We start from the raw sequence: 16706 nt of genomic DNA, 5'->3' as shown, positions 1-16706 counted from the left end.
GCCCCCGCGGTTCCGCGTCCGGCGCGAGGTCACCGCGATGGCGGCGGCGCGAGCGCGGCGGGCGGGAGGTGAGCGGGCACCGGGAACGGCACCGGGAACGGCACCGGGAACGGCACCGGGAACGGGAACAGTCCCTGCCCCTGCTGCTGGGAGGGAAGGAGGGAGCTCTGCCAGCTGCTGGGATGGAGGGAAGGAGGCGGGCAGTAGGTCAGGGTCTCCGCTGCTGCCTCCTGGCCCCGCTGTATCCCTGCCGTGCACCTGCTGGATGAGCCCTGGAGCGCTTCCCTGGGTGGAAATGGAAGGGATTCGGAGCAGCCCGAAAGCCGGGCCATGTTCACGAAAAGCAGAATTAGCTTTACACAGTTCTTCCCGCCGTGGCATAAACCCTTCAGCAAAATCCAGGGGATGGGAGGGAGTAGGGGCTTCATCAATCTCCTCATTCCCGGGCTGGGAAGGGGCTGCCCCAGGGAGGTTTGGAGTCCCCGTCCCTGCAGCTGTCCAAGGAATGCCCGGACGTGGCACTCGGTGCTCTGGGCTGGGGACAAGGTGGGGACCGGGCACAGCTTGGACTCCATGGTCTGGGAGGGCTTTTCCAGCCTAAATGATTCTGGAATTCTGCAAAAGCCCAGCAGCTGCTGCCTGTGTTTAATTCCCTCCTCTCTCCCTTTCAGCCTCCCTGCTGTCGGCTGCGGTCCGGCACCGGAGTTCCCAGAGCTCGTCCCCACAGCCAGGGTAATGTCACTTTGCCTTTTCCCCCTGGAATGCCGGCCTGCTTCAGCGGGGTGGGCAGGGCAGCTGGCTTTCCTTCGGGAAGGAGGCTTGCTCACTCTGTCGCTTCCCGATGTTTTGGACTCTGCCTACCTTCAGTCACCTTTCCCAGAAGGGTGCTTCCCTTCATTTTGTATTTTTGGGGGTTTTTTTGTCCCACCCCTGGAAGTGTCCAAGGCCTGGTTGAACAGGACTTGGAGCAAGCTGGTGCGGGGGAAGGTGTTTCTGCCTTGGGCTGGGACTGGATGAGCTTTAACATCCATTCCAAGCCAGACCTTTCTGGAATTCTGTGATAACTCTTCCAACGGGACCTTTAGGCTTCGCTTTTTCCAGCACTTTGGGAGCTGCCTGTTGTGCTTTTATTCCATTCCCCGTGCCGGGATCTCCTGCAGGACTGAGCTGCTTCTGGCTGTGACCAGGAGGGGACACTGCAGGAGCAGAGAATTCCTGCCGCAGGGAACGGCAGGATGTGCTCTTCCCTCTTCCTGCTCATCCTCTAGGGTCAGAGATCCTTGGATCTCTGCCTGGGTGACACAGCACCCAAAATCCTCACTAAACCCCATGAGGCCTCAGGGCCTGTGGTCAGGTACTCACAGGTACTTGGAGGTCCTGTTAAATTAAAGCCCTCTGGGACGTTTGGCTGGGGGTTACCGAGTAAATCAATCATTGCAAAGGATCTTGAGTCAATTTGGCTTTTTTCCCACTCCCATCTCATGTTTATTCCTGAATATTTTATGCCGTTTGTGCATCCTGTGGTGCTTAGGCAAAGTGGGGATTTCTGCACGCAGGACAACCTGAACTGCCCACCCCTGAGGGGGATGGTGTTTGCTTTTTGCTTTGGGATGCTATTTACAAAATCTACTAAGTTTTCAGATTTCAGGAACCACGACTTTTGTGGCCATCTCGTGGAGCCTTCCTAGGCAAATATCCCTCATCTTTATATATAAGATTGGTTTTTTGTGCTATTGCAGATTCTTGCCTAGTTGTTACCTGTAATCTGATGACTTTTGGTTGGGTGTTAATATCCGTTTCTATTCCATCTCCTTTTTCCTTTTTTCCTCTCCCTGTTTTCCATCTCTTGGCAGTATCTGTTTGCTGCAGTGAGTTTTACCTTGTCCTTCACAGACTTGCTGCCAAAACTTCCCTGACTTCGCCCCCATGGCCTGAAGTGAAACTTCCAGATCCAGTGGAAGAAGCTAAGTATCATGCAGGTAAAAGTCTTAAATCTGGTCTTCCAGCATTGCCTCGAGGCCTGACTGAGCATAAATGCCTGCAGCTGGAAGTTTGTGTTCCTCACTTTTTTTTGTGGTTTTTTTTCGTTTCTCACGTGTTTTAGTGTCGCTGGAATTGTGCTCCAGCTGCTGGTTTGGGAGATTTGGGTACAATGCGATTTTTCCTTAGTTTGCAGCAGCTTGTTGTGCTGCCAGAGGAACCTTACCTGATGCGATGTGTGGCATGAAACAAGGTACTAAAAAAACTAAAAGCGTGAGAGAAGCCTTTCGGGCAGGAGAAGCGAGCTATTTTGCCTTCACTGGCTAAATCAAAGCCAGCAGGAGCAGTTGGATGGTGGGCACATGGAGAGCTGGTGTATTTCGGTGCATAAAACAGAACCTCCAGCCAGCAGGAGCAGTTGGATGGTGGGCACAGGACAGACCTGCAGAGGCGGGACACAACGTGACACAACGGTGGTGGTCGTGTCCCCTCAGCTTGTCAGGACTGCTGGGTGAGAGGGAACGGCCTCAAACTGTGCCAGGGCAGGTTCAGGTTGGACATCAGGAGGAATTTCCTCATGGAAAGGGTGGCCAGGCCTTGGCAGGGGCTGCCCAGGGAGGTTTGGAGTCCCCACCCTTGGAGGTGTCCAAGGAATGACCGGGCATGGCCCTCAGTGCTCTGGGCTGGGGACAAGGTTGGCGAGGAGAGCTGAGCTCACCTCCCTGCAGATCTCCCCCATCACGTGGCTGGAGAGTGTCCCTAATGGAGGGATGTGATTTGGAGAGAGCCTCCTGCTCCACGTCTCCTCCCGGCCTGTTTTGATCCTGCTTTTTATCTGCTCTGTGCTCCTGGGATTGCTCAAGTGACAGATGGGTGCCTGTCCCTGCGTGTGAAATAACCCAGCAGCGAACCACAAACTGCTCCGTGCGAGCCCTGCGGGGAGTGGGGTCCCATCCTCAGGGCTTGGTGCCATCCCTGATGGATTCCCTCCTGCTGCTGCTGCTGAACGTTATCTCCTGGCTGTGCTCATCCGCAGGGAACAGCAGCGGGAGCATTGCAGTTCTGCCTCCTGTCTCCTGCTGGCTGTGGAAACAGCCCCGGATATTTTGGGATGGGTCTCTCTGCATGGTGCTGAGATCCAAGCCAGCAATCACTTGATGTTTCCTGGCACTGGAGGTGTTGGAAGAGTTATCAACAACTCTTTATCCTGGTGGGAACTGCTGCAGCTCCTGCCCTACAAGTAATTTGTGTTCCTACCTCTAGCTTTAAGTTTGTATCCTCTGGCTTGGAACTTGGACCTTTTCCGAGTGTTCCTGTAAGGATTGGGTTGGGTTTGCCTGGCTGCTGGATTCCTGTCTGTCCCAAAGGGATGTTCTGTTTGCATTCCAGGAAAAAAAAAAAGAAAAAAGGATTTGGCCACTTTTTAGGACAATGAGGACAATGTGTTTTTCTGGACAGCAGGGAGGGTGGGAAGCTGCTGCTTGGCAGTGGGATGGTGTCAGGGAGCAACACCTTTTGGTGTTCCTGTAAAAGCTGGGTTTGGATTCACTGCCCAGGAGGCTGATCACAGGAAATGGAGTTCGTCCACATGCAGGACCTGGCTTCAGGATCCTGTTCCTCCATGCACGGGGGAAGAGGTTTTTCTGGGAGGGAGCGAGGGACAGGTGTCTCTTGTCCTTGCTGCAGGTACACGTTCTCAGGCTGGGCTTTGTCATGTGCTGGAAGCCTTTTCCCAAGCTCTTCCTGACGTTCCTGTGTGCCTTAGGCACTACTCAGAGTTCTGGGCTGTCTGCATATGACTTGGAACTGGAGGGAATTTCCTCCAAAGGCGGGATGCATGGACAAGAGCTCTTTGCTGGAATGCTTTATACCCAAGTACAGTACACTTTGGGTTGCCTGAGGAACGGGCTGAGAGTCAGCAGTGTAGAGTAGCTGCACAGTGTATACAAGATGTTTACTTACACGTGGCTTTGCCAGCACCTAAAATACAAATAACTCGTGAATTTTTAAAAAGGGAGGCTCACACGTCTGGGGAGCAACACTGCTGTTGATCCTTGCTTAAAGACTCCCAGGAGATAAGAGTGCTGGGGGGAGAGCCGGGTGGCTGGGTGGGTTTTCCCAGCCCTTCCCAGCTCTCTGGCCGTGCTGCCCTGATCCCTGCCTCGCTGTTTGCCAGCAGAAGTGGTGCGGAAGGTGAACAGGCTGATCTCCGCGGGGCAATACGGGCGGCTCTTCGCCGTCGTCCACTTCGCCAGCAAGCAGTGGAAAATCACCAGTGAAGACCTGATCATGATGGACAACGTCCTGGAGGCTGAGTGTGGAGACCGAATCCGCATGGAGAAGGTGAAAAAGCCAGAGCAGATTCCCTACAAACGTTCCTGGAGGCAAAACCCATCACCGGTTTTAACACCACGTCCCAAAGCGCTCCTGGGGGGTCTCCCGCCCTCATTCCAGCCCTTTGCTTAGTTCCAATTCCCTTAGTTCTGTTCCAGTTTCAGATATTATTGCAATTTCTGTTCAACAGGGCTGGAGTGAGTCTTGCCAGACTCCGTGGGGAGACAGATTTTTGTTGTCCTAACTCCGTCCAAAAAAAGAAAATGACAGTTGTTGTTTCCAGAGCCGGCAGCGAAAGCCTGTGTTTGCCTTGAGACTCCAACACCCCGGATCACAGAACCATTTAGGCTGCAAAAGACCTCTAAGATCATCGAGTCCAACCCCTTAATTCCTTGCAGGGCTCCCAGAGGGATTATAAACTCCTCAGGGCTCTGTAAGATCCTTATCGTGCTGGGCCGGGTGGAGGCAGAGGGATGGGGAACGGAGGGGAGAGTTGCCAAGATCCAATTAATATCTTTATCCTCAGCCTTGGACAACCAGCAGGGACTTGCAGAGGCTCATTAATCCAGACTGAAGGGAAATATTATGGAGTGGGATTCTGTTGGCTTCACCTTCATGTGGGCTGTTGGAGCTAAGCAAGTAATTCAGGAGAGCTGAGGAGTTTTTGTGCTCAGCCTTTGCTCTGAAGCCCAGTTTCGAAGCAGCTTTTTAGGCATGTCCTCAGCTGTGTCCCACATCCCTGTGTCCAGCAGAGAGGAGGGATTTCTGTGGTGTAGCCAGCTCGGAATGCAAAGGTCTGGGTGGCAGTGAAGGTGAAAATTTGCCTGAGCACCAGAACCCTTTAGGGATTTTTTTTTTTTCTGTCTCAAACGAAAGCCAGGACTTCTCAGGATAATTTCTGTGTGGTTTTTAAGTGGGGCCAGAGGATTTGTGAGGCAGCCTGGGAGAAGTGGCTCCGGATGTGGCACCTGGGGACATGGTTTAGGGAAGATTATGGTGGTGCTGGGTTGATGGTTGGACTCCGTGACCTTGAAGGTCTCTTCCAACCTCGATGATTCAGTGAAATGCAGCCTCTTCCCACTGTATCCTCTCTTATCCTGCCCGTTCCTTTAGATGCAGCTGAAATGCCCCAAACCAGCAAGGGCTGGTGAACCCCCTCATGTTCATTTCTTTCTTTCCCATCTCGAGGCCTTACTGAGGAGAATGAGGGAATTGTTTCTCCACTGGGATTTGCAGCAACTGCTGTAAAAATCCAACAGTTTAGGAGCTGCCATTTGTCCAGATCCCACACGAGGCAGGTTGTTCTTCTTCCCTGATTGCTTTCCATATTTTTTTATGCCTGCTGGTGAGCCAGGACAGAGACGTTCAGTGTGTTCTGATCATGGAGAAAGATACTTCTGCAGTCTGTTTCAGTGGGATGAGCTCTCTGGAAGAGTAATGGCTCTGTCTCCAGCCTGTTTGCAGCTTTCCCCACCACCCCTGCAGTTAGTGTCAGGTTTGAAATGTGGGGAGGCCTGGCTTTAAGCAGTTTGACTCCTTTATGGCTGTAGAATTTGAAAGGTCTAGTTTGCATTTCTGCCAGGACAATGAGCAGTGATTTGTGCCTGATTTATTTCCCCCAGGTTCTGCTGGTTGGTGCTGACGACTTCACGCTCATTGGAAGGCCGCTGCTGGGGTAAGATGCTTCATAAAGAAATTATGTGGCATTTTTGTGCTTAATTGTGGTTTCAGGGCTCTGCAGTCCCTGAAACTGGGATTTATCAGTACTAACTGTGATCCCAGCCCTGTGGCTTTTGAAAGAATCACCAATGAAACAGCTCATCAGCCTCTGGTGACTCTCCCCCTCCCCAGTGCCAGGAGAGCAGCAGGTCCCAGTTCTGAGGTAGCTCTTGGATATTCACCTCAGTTGGATCTTTTCCTCCTTGCACAAACCAGCAGGACATGTTGCCCTTCAGCATCTTTACCTTCTTACCCTAATTTTGGTGGCAGTCATCTTGAAATAAGCCAGAAATCCTTTTCCTTAATCCCTCGAGTTGAGTTTTTAGCCCTTAGCCTTAATTTTAGGGCTCCTAATTTTTCCCTTGCTCTCAATCATGTAATCCAGCAGTCACAGAACTTGGGAGGAGTTTATCCCTTGGCACTGCCTCCATCCCAGTGCTGTAGGACTTGCTGTACAGAACCTCTGGTTCCTCAGGCTTTTGCCTTCCCAGAAGGCCCAGGTGTTACTGCAGGTGGTATTTAGGAGTTATTTGTACAGTTTTAACGTGCCTTGAGTTGCACCAGCGGCACCTGCCTCAGGTCCCTGTGTGGGACAGGATTTTGGGAGCTGCCACTCCTTGTAACAGCACTGGAAGAGGATCTGGGATAGCAGATCATCAGGATTCTATGAGTTACTGCCAGACAGTGCCCTTGGGGAAGGTTTTAGGAAGGGGAATCTCATTTCTAGGACTAGAAAGGGGCTTTTCATTGTGGGATGTGCCACGTCAGGCAGGTGAGGAGCACCTTCCTTCCCCCAGCTCTGATCCAGGGGCGCTGGGGTGGTTCTTTGCAGCTCTTTGTGCGGGATTTGGCTCGGGGATGCCCAGGAGCTCCAGGACAGGAAGCAAACCAGCTGTTGGCTCCTGCAGGCGCTTGGAGGGTGTGGGAAGTGTTGGCAGCTGCGTGAGGCAGACCAGGCTGCACATCTGGCCTGGACTCCAGGGCCTTTGGCTGAAGGGAGTCAGTGGGAGGAGGAAGAGGCTGGCCACGAAGAGTGAAGGCTGGGGGGAGGTGCCATCACCCCCTGAGCTGCAGGGGAACCACCGAAATCCCAGCTCTCTGGTACGGGATGGGGGAAAGGGGAAGTGGGATGGGAAAAGGGCATCACCAGCAGCGTGCACTGCGGTTCTCTCACACAGTCCCCTAGCCCACAGGCATTTTGGGGAGGGGAGAAGAGGCTGGATGAGAGCAGAGGCAGTTCTGTGTCTCTGTTGTTGGATAAATAAACACCCGGTGAGCGCTCACAGCCCGAGACACTTCACCGGAGCCGCTTCCTGTCGGCTCCCCAGCGTGTCCTGTTTGGGACAGCTGGACAGGGTTTGTTCCTCTGATACCTCCCAGGATGACGCTCCTTTAAACCCTGAAACACCACATCTGCATGGCAGAGGCTATTCTGGGAGCTGCTGGCTGGCTCCTGCTCTGGAATCCTTCGGGCTCCGTGTTTGTCCAAGTCGCTGCCTGCCCCGGCTGGCACAAGGGCTGGAGCCCGTCTTAGGCATGAGTGGAGGGAAAGTTTGGCTTATTTCTGGACAAAATAGAGCTGATGGGAATTTTCCCTCTAGGAAACCTCGCTGTTTCTCCTGCTGCCTGCTCCTTTTTGCAGTGGAAATGCCAAAGGCCTTGTCCCAGACAGCCGGGCCGGGATTCACTCCTGTGGGGCAGCTGGAGTTATGACCTCCAAGAATTATGATCCTGTGGGCTTGTAGCTTGCCTGGATCTTTTTCTCTGCCTCTTGACAGCACCTTTCAGCCCAGCTCAGATCCAGAGTGAGATTCCAGCCGGAGTTTTTCCCGCCTCCTGCAAAAATCCAATCCATGGAACATTTTGCTGCTGAAGGCAGCAGGCCCAGCTGTGTCGGGCTCTGGGAAATGTGTGACCCCCTTCTTATTTTTATGGACATTCCAGTCATACCTAAAACGTTTGATAGAGATTTTTATTTTTTTCCTTGGGCTCTGTTTTGCTGAGAACTTGTCCTGCCCACGAGCTCTTCTCCAGCGAGTTGGTTTCTGTTGTGCTTCAGCCTCCTGCCAGCAGTTCCTAGAGCTGTGTCCCTCAGAGAACTCACCAGAGCCTTGAATCCAGGAAGTTTAGTCCCAAATTAGTGGTAAACCACGGCCTGAGTGCAGTTTGCTCCCTGGTTTCTCCCTCAGGGTGGCAGGGCGTGTGTGTGGTTCAGTGGTGCTGGATCTGGAGCAAACCCTGGAGCTGGGATGTCGGGGTCACCCAGTGGTCTCTTAAAATCTACATTGTTCTCTGGCTCTTTTCTTCTGGGCTGGTCACTAACTGCAGATAAATCAGTTTCCTCCAGGATCCAGTCTCTGATTTAATCACACCCCCAGGGTGGATTTTAAGAGATGGTGGCTGTCTGAAGCCTTTGGCCTCCCAGTGACCTTGCTGGAACAATTTCAGCTGGATGGGCTTCCCCCTCTGCCCCCCTCAAGTGCAGACAGAGCCGTTTGTCAGCAAAATGGTCTTTAAATGTCTTCCTGTGGCAAACTTAACGAGCTTTTAATGGAATTCTGCAGTGCTGTGCATGGAAGAGCAGCTCCTCCTCCTTCCCTGTGGCTGCTGACTAAAACCCCCCTGTCCAAAGCTCCAGTCTGGATCCTGCCTGGGGGTTCTCACCTTCTGAGACCCTTGAAGCATATCAAGGTTGATCACAGTTGTTTCAGCAAAACTTAGTTTTTTCCAAAAATTTTCCCAAATTGTCATTTTCCCAAAAATTGTGTTCCCGCAGCAGCAGCTTGTGGCAAGCCTTGCTAAACGCTGGCTGTGGTGGAAAATTGCTTAGGGCTCATTAGAACAATTAATTTAAAAATTATTGGGAAAGTTATAGTGTTTCCAGCAAGGTGAGGTTTTCTTCCAGCTGTCTCTGATGCCGTAGAGGAGGAGGAGGAGGAAGGATTTCTGTGGTGACCAGGAGCGGGGATGGGCTCATCCCGTGCCAAAACCCAAGCAGGGCCCATGAGATCTGCCTGGAGGTGCCAGGGGAATTCCTCTTGCCGAAATCCTACAGGTTCCCGCAGGTCCCCGTCTCTCCTGCCTGCTCAGGTGGGATGATCTCATCCCTCACGTGACAGGGAAGTTGGGACCTGTGGCTTCTCCCGATCCAGGCACAGCACCTGGAGGCTTTTGGCCATGCCTGGGCAGGTGGCCCTCCTCCCACGGAGGATCTGCAGTTCCCGGGATCTGGCTCTGCCAGGCAAGATGTGTTATCCACGCGTCTCTTCTCCCAGAAACCCGCTCCCCGGGAGCAGGACGTCGGTAACTAAAACCTGATGCCTCTAACACTCATTTTTAAGGAAGGACCTGGTCCGTGTGGAGGCCACGGTGATTGAGAAGACCGAGTCGTGGCCCAAAGTCAACATGCGCTTCTGGAGGAGGCACAACTTCCAGAGGAAGAAAAGTAAGAGGGAAAGGACGTGTTTCCTTCCCTGCTGGACGTGGGAGGGGAGGTATCCCAGCACAAGGACCCAAGGAAGGGGCTCGTTCTCCGTGTCCCCAGAGCCCCTCAGGGCCCAGCCCCTCTCCCAGGCATGCCCACAGAGCACTGGGATTTAATATTCCCTCAGTGTTCCCTAAACTTCCTGGGCAGGAGAGCAACCCCATCCTCTTCCCAAAGCCTTAAACGCTGGATGTGTCCTCACAGCTGCCCGCAGGCCCCAGCAGGGTCCTGTGTGGGTTTTGGTTGCCAAGTGACTCTTCCTTCTCTGCGAGAGGGAAGAATCCTGGCTGTTTTCATATGGATGGGATGGATGGAAAAGCCTTGACCAGGCTGCCCCAGTGCCACTCTGGGACCTGCTGTCCTTGGCATCCCCATGGAATGCAGCTGTCTGCCAGCACCGCCCTCCAGGCGCCCTGGCATGAGGTTGGCACCAGGTTTATGCTGGTACCTGATCCTTCTTTTTCCCCCCTTTTCCTTCTTTTTCAGTCATTGCCAACCCCCAGACCATCCTCCGGATCAACACCATCGAAATCTACCCCTGCTTGTCCTGACTGGGGGGGCTGTGCCTGGGAATCACTGCTGCTCCAGGGAATTGTGGAAATAAAACGGCCTCGGCACTGCGAAGTCCTGGACTTGTTGCTGTGGTGGGAAATGGGAATCTCTATGTGCTTTCTTTTTAAAATAATGGAATATTTTTTAAACTGCTGCTTCAGCTTTGCTGGTGTTTCTTTGGCAGGGGTTTGGAAGCCCCCAGGATCCCTTGCTGGCTGTCCGGCCTTTTCATGCCTCCCTGAACTTTAGGAATTCGGGAATTCCGGTCATGTAATCCCTGGCGTTGTGTGGCTCCAGGGAACATCCTGGGGTACAGTGCGGCCCTCAGCCCGTGGCACTGAAGAGAGCAGTGAAACCAGGAGACTGCAGGGTCCTGAATCTACTCCCAAATTGTGCCAAGGGGTGAAAATCCTTCTTAAGGATTAGCACTGGGAAGTGGAGCTGAAAAATTCCCCTCTTGAAGGTGAGCAGCAATGAACTGTGTGTGTGTGTAACACTATCAGAACGAGGCACTGGTGGCTCAGCAGGGATTTTGTGCCTGTTTTAGAGCTGGATTTTGGCCTGCTGCGTGTACTCCATGTCTAGATCCTGGTCTTTCCCCTCTTTTGTGGCTGCGCGTTGAGCACTGTCCTTTCCTGAGCAGCACATAATGAGGCCAGGTGGATCCAGCCGAGGCCTGCTGGTGTTTCCAGGCTGGATATCCACCAGGACTGGAGTTTCCTGGAGTTGCTTGTACTGTGGGGTTCTTAAAATCCCACCATGGGAAGGGATAACAGGCCCTGCTCACCTTGTCACTTCCCTAGGGAATACCTTGCTTCAAACTGGGCGGAAAATCCACGTTTGGGTGTCCTTTGCACTCCCACCATGTCTCCTCCTGGGACAAAGGTTGCCGCAACCCTGTCCTGAAGGAAGTGGGAGTTTTCTTCCATCTGGGACTTGCCCTGGCTATCCAATGTCACAATTCCTTTGGGAGATCAGGTGCCACTCGGGTGGCTCTGGCTGCGTCTCACCTTCAGCTGGAGAAGGACTCGGGTGTGCCAGGGTCGAGCTGGTTCTTCAGCCACTGGAGACAGCTGGATCTGCAGGGGTGGACTCAGCCCTTCCTATTTCAGATCCTCTGGCACAAATAGCCCTTGGGAATGCTGCTCCTTCCCTGCTGCTGAGGTTGGACACGCGGTTTTCAGCAGCCGACGGAACACGGAGGCAGGGACCGCTTGGATTGTCGCAATCCTTGTTCCCAGCCTCTTACAGAAGAGTGGGGAGGCCCCTCCAAAAATCATCTCCCACCTCTTTGCCTTCTCCCACAGGTGACTGCAGTTCCACGCTGGGAGCAGCAGATCCCAGCAGCAGGCAGGGAGTGCTGTGGGCTGGCACAGGGACCACAGCCTCCGGATGTGGGCTGTTGCCGGTCCACAGCGGAAGCGGCGTTTGCCAGCCGAAGGAGTTGGCCTGGAAACCCTCAGTCCCTCCGTGCTTGAGCGCTGGGGCTAAGAAACAGCATGTCTTGGCTCTTAAGGGGATGTAGCAGGAATGTTCTGTCCTTCCCAAATAGGAAGAAACACTTGGAAATAACATGAGATTCAGGGCTCGGAAATACAGAGGGCAGAGGCTGCTGTGGCGTCAAAGGAAAAGCAAAGGGCTTAAGTTCTGTCAGTCTGATCCCCCAAAAAGCCCTTGGGAATGTAGTTTTGATCCAAGTGAGATACTACACAAAATTAGGGTGGTTTGACAGCACTTTGAGGGGGGACAAAAATTCAGGAAGGGAAAATCCAACCAGTATCAGGAAGTTCTTGGTTTGAAAAGTTTATGATGCAAAACAAGCAGGTTTTATTGGAACTATTTTTTCAGACTGAGGTAAAAAGGGATTGTTTTAATGCTTTCTTCAAGGGAGTTTAAATCAAAAGCTTTTTGTCGTTCCAAGTGGAAGCAGGAATGCCCAGTTCTCTGGGATGAAGTCACAGGTCTCCACGTGGCTTCATGTGTCCGGGGGCGATCCTTGTCACCCTTCCTGGTGCTAAATAGCACTGAAATAGCTTAAGAGCAGCAATTTCTCAACAAAGCAGGTTTGGGGGTTTTTCTCCTTAAGTACTGATTCCTGGCGGAAAGTTACCCGCCGGGACAAAACAGCTCCGGGTGGAATTTGAGATGCTTTGCCCGGAGCTGAAGATCCACGTGGGTCGGACAAGGAGCAGGCCTGGGCTCTGGCCGCCCCTGTGGCGTCTGTCCCCCCGGGAGGGAGGCTCGGAGCCGGAGCAGAGGGCATGTGCTGGGAACTGGGAGTGAATTCCAGCGCTGATCCCTGCCCGCTGGCCACAAAGCCGCTGCCTGTGCTGCTCCTGCCGTGCTTTCCAAGAATGCCAGCAGGGCTCCACGGCAGCAGGACGACTGGCTCTGCAGCCCTGACATTTCCCATCAGAAGGAAGCGTTGTTTTCTTGCCAGCTGCGAGGTTTGCTCGGGAAGAGCTGTCGGGAGTGACTCGGGAGGTGCCGCTGCTGCTCTGCCGGCTCCCCATGGCATCCCTGTTTCGGGCAGGAGCACCGAGCGGATCCCTGGCCCTGCTGCTCCCTGGATCCCAGGTGTGTGTCCCCCGAGACCCCTCCTTGCCCTCCCCTCTCTGGGAGGGGTTTGAATCCCTGATTTCTGTGTGCCACGCACTGAGCCCAGCCCTGACCTCTTCCTCTGCCCTTTCAAGAGTGGCCCATCAGAATTCCTTTGTGGCTCCAGGTTTTTCCCTCCCCCTCAGCTCTAGCTGCTTTTGGGAGCTGCTTTGGAGCGAGGTTTCCAGCATTTCAAAGGCTGGTGCTGTTCCAAGCCCCTCCAATGCTCTGGATGTTGCAGCTTTGAGGGGCTTGGACTTGTGTTTCACATAAAATCCTTCTTGTGACTGAAGGTAAAGCAGCCCCATCCTGGCCATCCCACGGGATCCCTTTTTGCAGCGTTTCTGGAGGTTTAAGTTACTTCCATGATGGGGTCTCTCTTCCTTCCCTCAGCACGCTGCTCTGTGTTCTAAAATCAGCTTCCCAAGCACAGCCATTCCCGCAGCGGGAAGCTTCCCGCCGTGAGGAGCTGTTTGCAGAGTCTGACGGAGCCTGGCAGACGGGGTCTGTGGCAGCGTCCTCCTTCCCAACAGCCAGCTCCTGCAGGAAAACAAAGTGCAGGACACTCTCTTTGGAGCCCACGGGGCAGCAGAGGGATTTAGCAGCTCCGTCAGGACATTTGGATCACACGCTCTGCCAGGCCAGGAGCTGCCGCCGTTTATCCAGCTGCAAAGCAGCTCGGAAAGCTCTCGGGGCATGTTGTTCAGGCCCTGGGGTGGGAGGGAAATGCTGTTAATTTGCCCCTTCCCTGTGATTTTATCCCTCACAGCTTTGGGAAGGAGTCTTTGAGCTCTGACGTGGAGCCAGATTTGTTTTCTCAGCGTGATCCGGCCGCGTGTCGGAATCCGCTTCAGCCGCAGGCAGGAACAGGACACCAGGAAACTCTGTTGGTTGGATTTCTCTCGCACTAGAGGTTTTATTATCTCCTGTGACCCAAAACCCGGCCTTTTATTAAAAAAAGAAAGGGAACGTGTTCCCAGTGGGTTCATGTTGATGCAAATCCCACCCGGAGGAGTCCGGCTGTGGCCGGCACGCCTGGACACGGGGCCTTTCATCTGTGTTCCCTCTCCCTATTTATAGCACATGGAGAAGCAGCTGGGATCTGTGTCCCTGTGCCTTGCCCTGGATGTGGTGGATGCAGAGTTTTCCCAGCTGGATTGGTGTCAGACAGAACAGAGTGGATCAAGAAATGTGAGGGGCTGAAGGCTGGGAGGACCCTTGGGTGTGCCAGGTTTGCTGCAGCAACCCAAAATACGTTTGTGGACAGGGCAGTGTGGCATTGGTTGTATCCTTGGAGAGCATTCCCTGATGGAGCTGCACGTGGGAATGTCCGTGCAGTAATTAATGAGTGGCAATTAAATGTGGTGGGTGAGCTGGAAAAGGGTTTGAGCCCTTCAAATGGAGGCTTGGGAGAGGAGCTAAACCTTGGGGAACAAAGCTTTGAGATACCTCAGTCATTTTTGAACTGGAGTTGGCTCCCGCATGGATCTGTTGGCATTCCATGCCTTTGGATCATCTCGTGAAGAGAAGAGGGACTGGGGTTATCTTACCTTCCTTTCCTAAGTAAAAAACCACCATTGCCCTGTTTCAAAAGCACCAAAGTTCACTTTCTGGGCAGCTCTCAAAACACCTGACTACCCAGCAGGGAAGTGGTTTGGACATGGAACGGAATCCCCGCGATCCGAGGCTACGGCCTGAGGGGATTTGGCTCTTTGCTTTGGGCCAGCTTTCCATTTCAGCTGATTCTCTGTTTGCAGGGCCGTGATTCATGGGAGCCTCTGGCTTGGTTCCCGGAGCAGACTCTGTGTCTTGAAGGACTGGCAAGTGTGGAATAGCCTGCCCACAAATATTTCACCAGGACACAGTATCTCCTGTACCTTTCCCACCTGGCTCCGCCACGGAGCGCTGGAGGCGGATTATCCAGCGATCAGCGCTGATAAAGTCCTGTTTCCACTCTCATCCAGCCAAATATTCCCTGGCAAATGTGGGGCGTGGCGCTCAGTGCTCCCGTGGGAACACGCATGTGGCTTCCACCACGCCGAGGAGAGCTGTGCGAGAGGAGCAGGAGTTTCTCCCAGCTGTGCCATCAGGGACACAAACTCCCCAGCTCCAGGACCTTTTCCTAAAGAATCCAGGGATGTATTTTTCTGGAGCAGCTGGTACTGGATTGGAAGGTCATTGTGGTCATGGAGGCAGTGGGAAGGGAGCCGATTTTCCCAAGGTGACAGAGGAAGTGCATGCTTCCATTTGAACTCCATCCTTCTTGTCCCTTTGTTCCCTCATCCCTGCCAATCCATGTGCTGTTAATGCACTCGGAATTAAGGCAGGTGTGACTGCCCAGCTCCCAGGGCTGTTGTTCCAAGGTGCTGCACCCGAGGCGAGGGCAGCAGGAACCTGGAGCAGCAGGAATTGTTGCTCTGCATTCCCCCAGCCAGCTCCTGCCTTCCAAAGTGCAAGGGTTGATTTTCCATGAAATTTGCCCGTTTGTTGTCACACAGCTCGCAGGAGAAGGGTTTTCTCTGTGGCTTCTCCCCCAGTTGCCTGGAATCAGGCGATGTATTAAAGCTGGTGTTGGAGAGGATCAGGCAAGAAGAGGACTTGATTGCAGACAACTCACTTCCGTAGGAAATGGGGCTAAAAATAGGGAAGGAATGTAACGGAGACTTCTTTTTCTTGACGCCCCCCATTCCCCAGCTGGGAATCAGCTTTTGTCCCAAAATCTGTTTATTGCCTCGCTGTTGTTTCCTGGGCCCCAGATGTAGCCGGGAGCTTGATTTTTGGCTCTGGAGAAGCCGGAGCAGGGCCGTTTCCAGGGGCTGATGCACAAAGAGGACACATGTGATGGCAAGATGGGTTTCTGGGAGAGGTCTGCTGGCTCTCCACGACAGTCCCTGTGTTATCCAGGGGCCTTCCTCCAGCACTGATCCCGCTGGCAGCAGCTGTGATCCCGATAACCCTGTGGCCAGTTGAGTGCTGATGTCCCTGTGGGCACCAGGATGTTCCCTTTGGACACCTGATAGGCGCTATAAATACCAGGTGGGCTCATGTTCCCTCAAGCACCAAGCGGGCTGTGCCAAGTCACCCCAGATGGTCAGGCTGAGAGATCCCTGTGCCAGAGAAGTGGCTGCAGCCCTTGGAAAAGGGACTGAGTCCCTGCTGTGGGCGTTTGAAGGCTCCACACCCTTGGCCAGGTCCCTTCTGCCAACTTCTATTGCAGTACTGGAGTTGCCTGGGATCTGCATCTCACGGGTCAGAAGCATTCTGGGGCCTGATAGGAGAGAGTCAAGATGCTGCTCAAGCTGTTGCCGGGCTTTTCCCTCCTTCCCAGCACACCCAAGGCACATCCATGCCCGCTCCAGGTACTGCTCCGAGCTGTTCCACGTTCCCTGCACACCTGGCTTCACCTTCCTGCTGCTGCTGAGCAGCCCGGTGGTGCCGCTGCACCAAAACACACCAAGTGTGTTCCAGGCCTGGTGTGGAGTCCTTGCTCTTGGACGTCCACGGGGATTTAGTCGCTGCTTTGCGCGGAGCCAGGATTCGCTCCTCGCCCTGCTCTTGGGACCAGGGGAAAGGCCGGGGCTCAGACAGCTCCTCTTGTCTTTACCAACTTGCCTCGTGCCCAAACATGGGGAAAACCGTGATTTCAGGCAGGGCGTTGGGGGCAGGCAGCACTCTGGCCGTATTTCCCTGGCGGGGGGGGCGTTGCACCAGTTCCCTCTTTCCTCACGTTCATAGACCCACGGAATCCCAGGATGTTCGGGATGGAAGGGACCTCGCAGCCCATCCAGTGCCACCCCCTGCCGTGCACAGGGACACCTTCCAGAGCCCAGGTGGCTCCGAGCCCCGTCCAGCTCTGGCTTTGCCCCTTTGGGGGGAGCAGCTTTCCCGGTCCGGCGCTGCTGCGTGTGGGGAAACTGAGGCACAATTCTCGAAGCGCCTCCGGGCCGGGATGAGGACCGCCTCCGCTGGCCAGGGAGGAGGAGGAGGAGGCCGGCATCAGCCGGGCCCGCCCGGGGCTGAGCCCAGCCCGGCCCCCGAG

The 16706-nt window shown here is 54.0% G+C and overlaps 2 protein-coding genes across 2 annotated transcripts; both read left to right on the top strand.

Moving 5' to 3' along the window:
* Positions 1-27: 27 nt before the first annotated feature.
* MRPL21 (mitochondrial ribosomal protein L21) lies at positions 28-10222 on the top strand. The gene is made up of 7 exons (XM_039552897.1): positions 28-68; positions 672-732; positions 1894-1979; positions 4160-4323; positions 5937-5989; positions 9375-9478; positions 10004-10222. The coding sequence occupies exons 1-7, from the start codon at positions 38-40 to the stop codon at positions 10066-10068; spliced, it is 564 nt and encodes a 187-aa protein (XP_039408831.1). The 5' UTR covers positions 28-37; the 3' UTR covers positions 10069-10222.
* A 115-nt stretch (positions 10223-10337) lies between these two features.
* LOC104684525 lies at positions 10338-16702 on the top strand. Its single transcript, XM_039552874.1, has 5 exons — positions 10338-12646; positions 13748-13898; positions 14425-14888; positions 15572-16026; positions 16403-16702. Exons 1-4 carry the CDS (start codon positions 12331-12333, stop codon positions 15589-15591), a joined length of 951 nt encoding a protein of 316 aa, XP_039408808.1. The 5' UTR covers positions 10338-12330; the 3' UTR covers positions 15592-16026; positions 16403-16702.
* Positions 16703-16706: the final 4 nt, after the last annotated feature.

This window comes from Corvus cornix, chromosome 5 (assembly GCF_000738735.6).
Source record: "Corvus cornix cornix isolate S_Up_H32 chromosome 5, ASM73873v5, whole genome shotgun sequence".
NCBI classification, from domain to species: Eukaryota; Metazoa; Chordata; class Aves; order Passeriformes; family Corvidae; genus Corvus; species Corvus cornix.
This window is presented reverse-complemented; position numbering and strand designations above follow the sequence as displayed.